Source organism: Emys orbicularis, chromosome 1 (assembly GCF_028017835.1).
Source record: "Emys orbicularis isolate rEmyOrb1 chromosome 1, rEmyOrb1.hap1, whole genome shotgun sequence".
NCBI lineage: Eukaryota > Metazoa > Chordata > Testudines > Emydidae > Emys > Emys orbicularis.
The window spans coordinates 60,232,265-60,246,416 of record NC_088683.1 but is presented as its reverse complement, the minus strand read 5'-3'; the positions used below and the strand labels follow the sequence as shown (position 1 = coordinate 60,246,416).

Here is a 14,152-nt window from a genome sequence, read left to right as displayed (position 1 = left end):
GCGTTGCAAGCTTCCACAGGGCTATCGCCACTCGCTTCTCAACTGTGAGGGCTGCTCTCATCCTGGTATTCTGGCGCTTCAGGGCAGGGGAAAGCAAGTCACAAAGTTCCATGAAAGTGCCCTTACGCATGCGAAAGTTTCGCAGCCACTGGGAATCGTCCCACACCTGCAGCACGATGCGGTCCCACCAGTCTGTGCTTGTTTCCCGGGCCCAGAATCGGCGTTCCACGGCATGAACCTGCCCCAGTAACACCATGATTTCCACATTGCTGGGGCCTGTGCCTTGTGAGAGGTCTATGTCCATGTCAATTTCCTCATCACTCTCGTCGCCGCGCTGCAATCGCCTCCTCGGCTGGTCCTGGTTTTGCTTTGGCATGTCCTGGCTCTGCATATACTCCAGGACAATGCGCGTGGTGTTCATAGTGCTCATAATTGCCGCGGTGATCTGAGCGGGCTCCATGATCCCAGTGCTAGCTATGGCGTCTGGTCTGAAAAAAGGCACGAAACTAGTATCTGACGGACGGAGGGAGGGAGGGAGGGGCGAGTGACGACATGGCGTACAGGTACAGGGAATTAAAATCAACAAAGGTGGCTGTGCATCAGGGAGAAACACAAACAACTGTCACACAGAATGGCCCCCCCCAAAGACTGAACTCAAAACCCTGGGTTTAGCAGGCCGTTGATTTCACGGAGGGAGGGGGAAGCAAATGAATACAGAACAAATCTATTTTTTACATCTTAAGCTGGCAGACGACGGTGCAGCATGACTGATAGCCCTCAGCATCTTCTGGGTGCTTGGCAGAAAATACTGGGCGCTTGGCAAAAAATAGCATACTATGACTGATAGCCATCATCGTCAAGACAGTTCGATAGGACTGAGCATGTCTGCCCAGGTGCCCATGATTGACAGCCACTGCAGTACGATGACGACGGATACCAATCGTAATATACCATCTTCTACCAAAAGGCAAGGGGCTGCTGCTGTGTGCAATGCAGCCCCACGTCTGCCAGCCCCACGTCTGCCAGTCCCCAGATCGCCGATGAAGGCTACCAGTCATACTGCACCGTCTACTGCCAAAAGGCAATTAGCTGCTGCTGTGTAGCAATGCAGTACCACGTCTGCCGGCACCCAGAGGACATATGGTGACGGTGAGCTGAGCTGAGCTGAGCGGGCTCCATGCTTGGCGTGGTATGTTGTCTGCACAGGTAACCCAGGTAAAAAGGCGCGAATCGATTGTCTACCATTGCTCTGACGGAGGGGGAGGTGCCTGATGACATGTACCCAGAACCCCCCGCGACACTGTTTTGCATCATTCAGGCATTGGGATCTCAACCCAGAATTCCAATGGGCGGCGGAGACTGCGGGAACTGTGGGATAGCTACCCACAGTGCGACGCTAGCCTCGGTACTGTGGACGCGGTCCGCCGACTTAATGCACTTAGAGCATTTTATGTGGGGACACACACAATCGGCTGTATACAACCGATTTCTATAAAACCGGCTTCTATAAATTCGACCTAATTTCGTAGTGTAGACATACCCTAAGTATTGGATCAGGTCCTTAGTGAGCCCTTTCCGTCCATGATAGCTTTCGTTTCCTAAAAGATATTAATGATTTGATTCTGTTTCAGATGCTGTGCTGTATTCTTTATTTTCTCCCCAGGATTTATTGTCATTTTCTTTCCCTGTTTTTTAATTTCCTTTTATATATTCTTTATGTTGAAGGCAGAAAACTGATTTATATTTTGGGATGCTCTTTTAATGTTTTAGTTGCTTTAATCATTTTGCTCATCTGTCCCTTTCATTCTATGTCCTTTTTATTTGACATGAATGTCTCTGTATATTCTGATTTGTAAAAGCCTTTGGGCCATAACGTGCCATCAGATTTATAGCACAACTCCCCACTGATTTCAATAGGGAGTTCTGCTTAAAAGCTGATGGCATGATATGGCTCTTTGTTTGCTTACAGTATGTCAGGAATGAGAAGGAGGACAGAGAGTAGAGGAGGAAACATGCACACTGAGAAAGGAGAAAGCAAGAGAAGTAGAAGAAATAAGAGGGTATCGGAGGACTTTCATGTCCCTTGGACTAGATGACCCAGCAATGTTCTTGTAGCCCCGATATATACTTGTCATTTCCTTTTCACAGTGTTCATTCAACAGTACCATGAACTTCAATCTGGGATCACTAACAAGGTTCCCTTTTTTTATGCCTAGAAAACTCTCTGCTATTTGTGAGTATTCAGAACTGTGTCAATATGAAAATATATTTGAACTGTCCATCCGGTACCTCCATGTGCAGTTGTCCTTTGTTATGTATCCATACAAAAAACAGGCAAGTCCTACTATTGCTGCCACGATCAGCATTTGAGTGTAAAAACCAAGCCAAGCAAAATATATTCCAATTTTCTCTCCATAATATTTCCTGTGGGGGGAAAAATACTCTTTGAAAATGCAAATAACTCCACATTTCTTTCTCAGCTGTCTATTCCAAATATTTAGGGCTAGACTCTATTTTCATATTTTTACACTGTGTGACTGCAGAAGTACAACAGCTAACCATTTCTGTGAATTTGCATGATTTTTTATATTTGCATGAAATACCTACTTCTCACTGAAGCTCAATTTTGATTGGTTACATGTATCTTATAAAGTCAGAAACAGAGCATGCTCAAATGTGTGTGCAGATATGGGTGTACATATCTGCAATTAAAATTAAGGCATGAATCTTCAATGTACCAAAACATGAAAATGTTATGTGAATTCCTAGGTCCTTCTGAATTGTACTGATCATATGCATACCCACCTGACAAGATCCAATGGTTGCAGTTTGTAAAAACTTCGGGGGTGAGCCCATTCCTTGTAAAGAAGATACCGTTCACTAGGGCAGTTGGGGTCCTCTAACTGGCGATTGAATCTAGACTGCAAAAGAGAATGAATATGGAAACACTGTCCCATAAAATAAGCACTTATAGTACCCAAACTTTATGGGCAGCTGAACCAGTTTACATGACTAGACTGTAACTGTACCAACCAGTGCCACTTCAGCCCCACTGGCTGTGTAAAATCTGATCCCCGTGGAGCTACACTTGTGAGACTAGTGTCTGGAGTAATCTCTTAGCCCAAGTTCCATTGCAAATTACAAAAAGGAGTAGGAAGTAAGGAAGCAGTGACAGTACAGAGTCTTGTCATTAAGGACCCAATCTTGCAAATACTTACGCACATGCTTAATTTTAACTATGGGAGTCATCTCATTGAAAATAATGGGGTTTAGTCATATGCTTAAACATGCATGTAAGCAGTTGCAGGCTTGGGGCCTAGGATTGGGAAAATAAATAGAAAAGGATCAGTTCTAATTAAAAATGAGACTTTAAGTACCTCTTACATACTATCAGGCGCTTTCTTCAGGACAGTAATGTACTACAGTGAACGCTGAAAACTCTGGAGAATAAATGCAGGGCTTCGAGCATCTGTTTCAGATTCAAAAGAGGGTACAGAGGGAAATAACCCTTCATTTCCTTGCTAGGTTGGTTGTAAACGTATTTGGTGAAAATGTGAACTTGTATTAAGAATTTTTAATGGATTTTTCCATTCTCATTCTATAGTGCAACAAGAAAGGTGATGAGGAAGAACATTTGGCTTTCCCTCTTGAAAAGGGAAGTGATGCATCCTGGGAGTTTCTGGCCATGGAGCATCATAGAAGATATAGACTGGCTGGGGAGCCTGGCCCATAGAGGACAATAGGGACATGAGGCAACTGAACTACATACAACTCCCATCAGGCACCTCTGCAGCATTTCCAGATAAAAATATTTCAGTTTCTGGGTGTTTGGTTTTTGAAAGGAAAGTTGAAATCTTCTGTGAAAAGACACTTTTTGTGGAAAATTCTGTTTACTGGAAAAATCAATATTCCTCTGAAAAAGAGTTTTGAAAGAATATTTTCTTCCAGCCATTGTCTCCAGATATGACAGTCAGTGAACAAATAAAATCAATGCCCCCCATATGTATTTTGCTATAGGAATCATACATATGTCTTCAATCAGCATACAAATTTATTCCCAACTAAGATACCTGTTCCAAGCATTGGACTTACATCGTGAAGAGGAAATGCTGCCTTGTAGATCCCAGAGTCCAGGAGTTTGTTAATACCAAACTTTTTCACATTGTCTTTTACTGCATATTCCACACGGGAAAGAATAAAATGAACCTGAAAAATACAAAATGCCCTGAATCTCTTGCAATTTGTAAGTGAGGAATATAAACTATAACTGTGTCACCACGGAATCATAGACGTTAAAGAGGGGCAAGTTCTCTGCGTGAAATTCACTGTACAAGGCCACTGCCCCGTTTAAGTCCCACTTAAACTCTATTTTGGGGCATAAGTGGATAAATCGATCCCCACTGGATTGATCGCTGCCCGCCGATCCAGCCAGTAGTGAAGACATACCCAAAGAGAAATAAACAAATGTCTTTGTGTGGGTTTAGAGACAGAAAATAAATAAATCTTTATATTGACTTACAATTCGGCTTCTGGTTGCAGGGTTGAAGAAGATGTCTTTGTCTTGAATGTAAAAATCAGACAAACGAGCCTTTTCAAATGGGGCAGTGAAAAACTCTTGCTCTGGTTTGATGATATTTTCATCGACTCGGAAGAGTCTACTAAACCAGTTGAAAGCTGAATCTCGGGTTTTCAGGTCATTGGGCTGCAGAGGCAATTTGATGTGCATAACCTCGGCATATGTGCATAGCACTTCCCAAGGCGCGTGCACTTTTACAAAAATAAGCTTTTCATCTAAGACCTAAAGTGAAAGAATATTAAAAATACATGTGCACAAAAAATGAAAGCAAGGAGCCCTTCATAATACTTTTAAGTAACACAGATTTTCCCTTTTTTAAAAAACCCGTAGAAAACCAATTCCGGGGTGTATTCTTTATCCATTTTAGTGAACATCTCATTAACTTCTGTAAAGACACTGAAGAGAGATGAGAACTCTCTGGAGAGAATGGCATTTTAAAAAGATCACTAAATTGTTGCTTTAATGGTAACATCTTGCAAAATATTTTACAAAGCAATTTAAATTTTAACACACGTTACCTATATGGATTTTTTAATGCTGTTTATAGATCTAGTCCTCAGGAAGCTCACTATTTAAAAAGATTTTGAACCATGAGCATTGCAGGATTACCAAAACCTGCACAAATTTACAATGTACCATTTACAAGTAGCAATATATCCATGTTGGATTTTCTCCTAACAGTTCTCCTTGTTGCATGCTGAGGTACATGCTATGGTCAGAGGGCCAAATCATGTGCTGGGATGCACAAGTGGAGCTTCCACTGCAAGTTTCTATCTAATCAAAAGCCTAAAGATGTGGATTTTGAGCCCAATTTGTGAGGAAGTGGCAGAGGGCCTCCCTGTTCTGGAGCTCATTATATTACAAAATAATCATAAAAATACTTTGTGCCAGATTCTGTGTGGCATCTGCTGGGAGCCACAGCACAGAAGATGTAGCCAAGAAGAAAGGAAGGGAAGATCCATCTTTGTGCTGCCTGGATTCTGGGATACTGTGGTGGCTAACATGGCCTCCACTGTAAATAAGAACATCCCCAGTGGCTGCTTCATCTTGTAGCAGCCTATCCAGGGCTGCCTACAGGCTGGAATGCAGCCCAGAATCTCCACAGTGCTGAGTGCTACAGCTACTCCCACTATGCTGGGGCTTGCAAGGCGCATCCACCTAGGGCCACTTATGTCAGATCTATGGCTGCTCTTTCATTAGGCGAATTCTCCCCAACTCCTGGTGTCCCATTTACAATTCCTATAAGCCACAAGGGCAGGGGGCAGAACTGGCCCCTTAGAATGTTTATAGGGCTTCATGTTTTCAAAGTGCTGAACAAACTAACTATTAAATTTTCCCAACCCCTCTGTGAAGTAGGTTACTACTACCTCCATTTTGCAGAGAAAGAAACAGACACAAAGCTTAAGTGACTTTGCCCAAGGCCACAGAGCAAGTCAGTGACAGATCCATGATTTTTCAGCACAGAGATTCCTGGCTCCTAGACAAAGAATAAGGAAAGAGGCAGCAGGGGGAACCTCTTTGACCCCAACATTCTGCTCTCATAGGAATAAAGAGGGGGAAGAAGCTACAGTGCATTCATGATGGACTTCATTTCCTTTTCCATATGGAGCCAAAGTCTTTCTTCAGACACATTGGTCCACACAAAGGAAAGGATACTCACCGATCTTGTTGCTTCAAGTTGCAAGCCATTGCTTATCAGATTAGACTCATATGCTTGCCTCTTCCTCTGTTAAAATCAATTGCAAGTAGTAAAATATCTTTGTTTGCTGATTTATGTCATTCATATAAAGTAGTGTACATAAAATAAAGGAACAGGATTGTCCAACAAAGGTGAAGAATCACCCAGATGCTGAGTTATTATCCTCAATATCTACATTATAATTGCTATGGCAATTAGTGCTCTATTAACCACTAGTCTTATACTCTTTTCTAAAAGCAATAACACTTTAAAATGCAGTTTTGTGGAATACCTGCTCTCTTGGATTGCTGAAGGCACTTGATCTTTAGCCCATGTTTTACAATTACAGGTGGGCCGAGCCACGAGTTCAGATCTTGATTTGTATCTAGCATTTTAGTCTGATGCATCACAGAGATGGGTCAGCCCCAAATTTTGTCTCTGTGAAAACGGTCATCCACATTGGCAATCTTCTCCTCCTTTTCTCTTCTAATTTAACCACTGAGGGAATCCCTCCCAGTAGCAAATATTCTTCACTTCCAAAATCTTGCCATGACAACCAATCTCCATTTCCCTGCCAATAGTCTGCAATTTTTTCCGTCTTTCACAATAATGACATAACCTTATATTATGATTCTAACTAAATCCTCACCAATCTCACAATCCATAAATGCACCATCCTAAAATTAAAAAGCTGGTGGCTGGAGCGGCTGTAGGGGTAGTGGTGTTGTCCCAGCAGGCCTCAGTGTCCCTAGGTGGGGGGAAAGCCTGGTTTCATAGTCTTTCCTCATGTAACAAAGGAGTTGGCTGATGGGGCAGCTACAGACCCCACGGTGTGTACAGTGACAGCAATTTGTTGAAGTCCGTGAAAAATGTTAATTTCACTCACAGAGTGTATCTCACCTGGCAATCTATCCAGAGGCTCAAAAATCTGAAATCTGTCTCTGATGCTCAACTCTCCTGTTAACTTCCTCAAAAAACCCTGAATAGAACAAAATAAGGAACTCACAAAGAGATTTGTATTTTTACTAGATATTTTAAAAGTTGATGTGAAGTAGACCAAATTAAAGCTACTTGAAGCCCACTATATAACTCCTCTATGAGCAATTTGTTCATCTAATTGATCACATATTCTAGGTGAAGACCCATATTTAGTATTCTGGGTTATTAAGTGCAATAGATTGTTTTCATACCCCAGACCATTTTCGTAGTTGTTTGTATTGTCCTGTGCTTAAGGACAGGGCCGTAGCAACAAAGAACGTGGCCCCCTCCAAACGGTGGCCCCCTCCGAACATATGTCCGGGCGGGGCCCCTTACAATGCAGAAACTGGAATGCGGTATTTATTTTGCCACTTTTAGGGGCCCCCTTCCTTGCGGGGCTCCCTCCGGTCGGAGGGTACGGAGGGCGCTCGCTACGCCTCTGCTTAAGGACTTCCAGTCTCAAAGCTTCTCAAACAAGACTTCTCAAACAAAAACAGCCTAGATCCACCTACTCTGGTACCCTGCATCCAGCTGTAACCTCTGTACTTAAGGTCCAGTCCTGCTCCAACCATCAATGGCAAAACTCTCATTGACTAAAGTGGAAGCAGAAGCAGAACCTTGATAGGAACATGGGAATTGGCATACTGGCTCAGATCCAAGATCCACCAGGTATCCTGTCTCTGACAGAAGTCAGTACCAGATACTTCAGAGGAAGGTCTAAGAACCCCACAGCAAGCCGATGTTGGATAATCTGCCTTCAATTTAGGTCTCATCCTAATCGCAAATAGTTAGAGATTGGTTTAAACCCTGAGATTTAAAATCCCTTCAAATTTTTTGTTAGCATTAACTATGATAAGTCTGGATATTCTTGACAGCCCTATAAATATCCAATCCCTTTTAAGAACTTGTTCAATTCTTGGACTCAACAATTTCTTGTGGTAACACATTCTACAGTTTAATCCCTCGTGTGAAAAAAGTATTTCCTTTTATCGGTTTCGAATTTCCAACTTTTTTTTAATTTAATTGAATATTCATCCCTTTGTTCTTGTGTTATGAGACAAGGATAACAGAAGAACTATCTTCTTTATACCATTTATTATTTTAATCTTTTTATGATGTCTCATCTTAGTCATATTTCTTCTTGATGCCTGCTGTCATTTAACTAATACATGAAGCACAAAGACAGAAAGCCTCTTTTTTGCTAGAGAACGTAAATGTTGATACTGTGCTTATTTACATATGTCTAATCCTTTTTTTAAATCTTGCTAATCAGTTTTCTTCAATAATAATAGAATGGCAATGAGTTCCACAAGTTAATTTGGTCTTCAGAACATCAGAGGGAGATCTGTCAGTCACCAACAGAACATGGGCTCATCAGGCTTAAGGCATCCCGCTGATAGTTGGGTGGGGGAGAATAGAAGAAACAACCCTCCAATCTCATTATTGCCATCTCTCATGATTTTATTGGGAGGTTTTCTTAAAGCTGCTAGTTCTGGCATCAAGAGATTCTCCACTTTGTTTTTTTCTTTAAAAAAGTAAGTTTCTGTTGCTCATGGTTGCAAGACTAAAGCTTGAAAATGTGAAGTGAGTGTACCATAAAGGCCCATAAACCTGAAGGCAAAGAAAAAAGAAACCCTATTTAGTATAGATGAGGTGAGAAAGTGGGAGCAGGATACAAGTAGGGCTGCCACAGGAATAGAGACTTTATTTCCAGGAGTTCCTCACTACCCTCAGCCCTGCCAAACAAATCTCTCTACCAGACTGCAGAACAGGTGTGGTTGCCCTCCTCCCTTAACTTAATGGGCTCATTCATCTTTCTTACCTCATTGCAAGATAGGTCATCTTGGCACACAACCAGTTTATGTAGCTTGCTATCTTTTGCAGACCCAAGCAATGGCATAAAATGGACCTAAAATATCATATTTGTTTGCAGTGTTTATTTTAATAACACAGATATTGTTCCCTTTCTTCAGGCATGACACATTCAAAAACAATGGAAGAAGTAATGTTGGTTTTTTAAATTGTTCAAACCAGTTTTCTGTTTGTCAGGTAGCTAAACTAAATTAGATGAATTATATTTGATTAGCAGGAACAATTTAGAAAAAGATTGTTTACTTATGAAAACAAACCTCTCATATCATGCTAATCTAGAGTTCTCTGTAAACTCTCTGTAGAAATTGCTGAATATCAAATATTTGCTGTCAGTTGTTTCTTTGTTGTCTGGATAAAGATTTTTTTTTTTAAAATTATTTTTATGAAGCATGAATTGTTTTATCTTCATTGGTGACCATGATCAGAAATGAAGGTTCTGATCCAACTCTCACTGAAGTCAGTGAGAGTCTTTCAATGTAAACTGGATTAGGACTAAAACCACATTATCTGTTAATTTATTTTGAATTTACCTTTCTATTGCTGCCTCATTAGTTTTCAACTACCAGCTATTTAAGGATCCCAGCAGGGGGAAAAAATGGCATATTGGAACACTTACTGAAACTCTAATGACTTGTAGCAGAAAATAGTCCATGGGAACTAAACTGAGCACATCAGTTGCGCGGATTTAAATTCATACTTCATGGGAGAAATTTTAATCTCAGACATGCTTAGCACACCCTCAGGCCTGGTCTACACTATGACTTTAATTCGGATTTAGCAGCATTAAATCGAATTACCCCTGTACCCGTCCACACAACGAAGCCATTTATTTCGAAATAAAGGGCTCTTAAAATCGATTTCTGTACTCCACCCCGACGAGCGGAGTAGCGCCAAAATCGATATTGTCATTTCGAATTAGGGTTAGTGTGGCCGCAATTCGATGGTATTGGCCTCCGGGACCTGTCCCACAGTGCACCATTGTGACCGCTCTGGACAGCAATCTGAGCTCGGATGCACTGGCCAGGTAGACAGGAAAAGCCCCGCGAACATTTGAATTTCATTTCCTGTTTGCCCAGCGTGGAGAGCACAGGTGACCACAGATAGCTCAGCTCATCAGCACAGGTAACCATGCAGGCCGATAATCGAAAAAGAGCACCAGCATGGACCGTACGGGAGGTACTGGATCTGATCACTATATGGGGAGAGGATTCAGTGCTAGCAGAACTTCGTTCGAAAAGACGAAATGCCAAAACTTTTGAAAAAATCTCCAAGGGCATGATGGAGAGAGGCCACAATAGGGACTCAGATCAGTGCCGCGTGAAAGTCAAGGAGCTCAGACAAGCCTATCAAAAAACAAAGGAGGCAAACAGTCGCTCTGGGTCAGAGCTGCGGACATGCCGCTTCTACGCCGAGCTGCATGCAGTTCTAGGGGGGGCCGCCACCACTACCCCACCTCTGACCGTGGATTCCAAGGCGGGGATAATCTCATCAGCTACACCTGAGGATTCTGCGGACGGGGAAGAGGAGGAAGAGGAGGAGGAGGAGGAGGAGGACGAGCTTGCGGAGAGCACCCAGCACTCCGTTCTCCCCAACAGCCAGGATCTTTTTCTCAGCCTGACTGAAGTACCCTCCCAACCCTCCCAAGCCAGTATCCAAGACCATGACCCCATGGAAGGGACCTAAGGTGAGTTTACCTTTTAAAATATAAAACTTGTTTTAAAAGCAAGCGTTTTTTAATGATTACTTTGCCCTGAGGACTTGGGATGCATTCGCGGCCAGTACAGCTACTGGAAAAGTCTGTTAACGTGTCTGGGGATGGAGCAGAAATCTTCCAGGGACATCTCCATGAAGCTCTCCTGGAGGTACTCCAAAAGCCTTGCCACAAGGTTTCTGGGCACTGCAGCCTTATTCCGTCCTCCATGGTAGGACACTTGACCACGCCATGCTTGCAGCAAGTAATCTGGTATCATTGCATGACAAAGCCTGGCAGCGTATGGTCCCGGTGTTTGCTGGCATTCAAGCAACATCTGTTCTTTATCTCGCTGTGTAATCCTCAGGAGAGTGATATTGCTCATGGTAACCTGGTTGAAATACGGGAATTTAATTAAGGGGACAGAGGTGGCCGTTCCTACTGGGCTGTTTGCCTGTGGCTGAAAAGAAATCCTTCCCTGCAGTTAGCCAAGCGCGGGGGAGGGGGGGCGGGAATTGGCCCTGAGTTTTTCGCGTTTGGCTAGCAGGGATCTTCCCTGTTACCAGCCACGCGGTGGGGGGAGGGGTACAGCGATCATCCCAGATAATTCATGGCGGGAGGGGGGGGGGGAGGGGGGGTTAGTTTGGTTTCTGCAGGGATCTTCCCTGATACCAGGCACGCGGTGGGGGGAGGGATAAAGCGATCATCCCAGAGAATTGGATGGGGGGGCGGGGGGTTAGTTTGTTTTCTGCTGCTGAAGGTTAACAGGAAAACCACAGTAGTCAACGGGCTTTGCTTGGTATGTGGGAAAGGAGGGCGCAGAAGCCGAAAGACAATGGCTTACCATGGCCGCATGCAAGCTGAATTCTGTTGCCCAGACCTGCGTCTGTGATCTCTAACACCAAAGCCACAGGCACTCAATATTAAGATGGAAAATGCGACCTTGTACTGAAATCACATGTGCTACGTAATGTGAATAGTGTTGTTCACCATGAAAGAGTATAAGCATTGTTCTGTAAAATGTATCATTTTAAAAACTTCTCTCCTTTTTTTCAACCCTCCCTCCAGCAGCTGCAAATTTTTCAAGCCTCCCTCCTCCGTCCCGAAGGCTATCTCAGATAAGGCGGCGGAGAAAGAGGACGCGAGACGAGATGTTCACGGAAATAATGGAATGCACCCGCAATGAAAGAGCTCATTTGAATGAGTGGAAGGACACGGTATCTAAATTTAGGAAAGATGCCAGTGAACGTGAGGTCATGAGGGACGCTCGAGATGAGAGGTGGCAGGCTGCAATGCTGGGGCTGCTGCGTGATCAAACGGACATGCTCCAGCGTCTGGTGGAGCTTCAGGAACGGCAGCAGGATAACAGACTGCCGCTGCAGCCGCTGTATAACCTCCCTCCCCCCTCACCATGTTCCATATCCTCCTCACCCAGACGTGTAAGAACGCGGGGGGGGGGGGGGAGGCTCCGTGCACCCTCCCACTCCACCCCAGTGGACAGCCCAACCAAAAGGCTGTCATTATATTGAATTTTTTCAGTGGCCTTTTACTTCCCTCCTATCCTCCTCCCAAACCTCACCCAGATTACCTTGTCGGTTCTCTCCCTATGTTTATAATCAATTAATAAAGAATACATGATTTTTAAATGATAGTGACTTTATTTCCTTTGAAAGCAAGCTGGGGGAAGGGGGAGGGTGGGTTCCTTACAGAGAATGAGTCAATAAAGGGGGCGGGTTTTCATGAAGGAGAAACAAACAGAAATTTCACACTGCAGCCTGGCCAGTCATGAAACTGGTTTTCAAAGTTTCTCTGATGCACAGCGCTTCCTGGTGTGCTCTTCTAATCGCCCTGGTGTCTGGCTGCGCGTAATCAGCAGCCAGGCGATTTGCCTCAGCCTCCCACCCCGCCATAAAGGTCTCCCCCTTACTTTCACAGAGATTGTGGAGCACACAGCAAGCAGAAATAACAATGGGGATATTGGTTTGGCTGAGGTCTGAGCGAGTCAGTAAAGTGCGCCAGCGACCTTTTAAACGGCCAAATGCACATTCCACCACCATTCTGCACTTGCTCAGCCTGTAGTTGAACAGCTCCTGACTCCTGTCCAGTCTGCCTGTGTATGGCTTCATGAGCCATGGCATTAAGGGGTAGGCTGGGTCCCCAAGAATAACTATTGGCATTTCAACATCCCCAACGGTTATTTTCTGGTCCAGGAAGTAAGTCCCTTGCTGCAGCCGTTTAAACAGATTAGTGTTCCTGAAGACGCGAGCGTCATGAAGCCTTCCCGGCCAGCCCACGTTGATGTTGGTGAAACGTCCCTTGTGATCCACAAGTTCTTGCAGCACCATTGAAAAGTACCCCTTGCGGTTTATGTACTGGGTACCCTGGTGCTCCGGTGCCAAGATAGGGATATGGGTTCCATCTATCGCCCGACCACAGTTAGGGAATCCCATTGCAGCAAAGCCATCCACTATGACCTGCACATTTCCCAGAGTCACTAGCTTTGGTAGCAGCAGCTCAGTGATTGCTTTGGCTACTTGCATCACAGCAGCCCCCACAGTAGATTTGCCCACTCCAAATTGATTTCTGATTGACCGGTAGCTGTCTGGCGTTGCAAGCTTCCACAGGGCTATCGCCACTCGCTTCTCAACTGTGAGGGCTGCTCTCATCTTGGTATTCTGGCGCTTGAGGGCAGGGGAAAGCAAGTCACAAAGTTCCAAGAAAGTGCCCTTACGCATGCGAAAGTTTCGCAGCCGCTGGGAATCATCCCACACCTGCAACACTATGCGGTCCCACCAGTCTGTGCTTGTTTCCCGGGCCCAGAATCGGCGTTCCACAGCTATAACCTGCCCCATTAACAGCATGATCTCCAAAGCACCGGGTCCCGTGGTTTGATAGAATTCCATGTCCATATCCTCATCACTCTCGCCACCGCGCTGCCGTAGCCTACTCCTCGCCGCCTGGTTTTGCAGGTTCTGGTTCAGCATAAACTGCACGATAACGCACGAGGTGTTTACAATGTTCATGACTGCTGTCTTGAGCTGAGCAGGCTCCATGCTTGCCGTGGTATGGCGTCTGCTGTGTTCACCCAGGAAAAAGGCACGAAACGGTTGTCTGCCGTTGCTTCCCTGGACAGGGGGGAGGATATACCCAGAACCATCCGCGACAATGTTTTTGGCCCCATCAGGCATTGGGATCTCAACCCAGAATTCCAATGGGCGGAGGAGACTGCGGGAACTATGGGATAGCTATGGGATAGCTACCCACAGTGCAATGCTCCAGAAATCGATGCTAGCCCTGGTACATGGATGCACACCACCGAATTAATGTGCTTAGTGTGGCCGCATACATTCGACTTTAT

The 14,152-nt window shown here is 44.5% G+C and overlaps 1 protein-coding gene across 1 annotated transcript in view; it reads right to left on the bottom strand.

The window, feature by feature from the left end:
• The window catches only part of ANO6 (anoctamin 6), a 126,149-nt gene that overhangs the window by 35,714 nt on the left and 76,283 nt on the right, over positions 1-14,152 (bottom strand). Inside the window, exons 4-8 of the mRNA XM_065404068.1 lie at positions 6,237-6,302; positions 4,520-4,798; positions 4,093-4,206; positions 2,806-2,921; positions 2,290-2,424 (exon numbers count right to left, since the gene is read on the bottom strand). Coding sequence (XP_065260140.1) covers positions 2,290-2,424; positions 2,806-2,921; positions 4,093-4,206; positions 4,520-4,798; positions 6,237-6,302 — 710 coding nt within the window. The remainder of the gene's footprint in view (positions 1-2,289; positions 2,425-2,805; positions 2,922-4,092; positions 4,207-4,519; positions 4,799-6,236; positions 6,303-14,152) is intronic.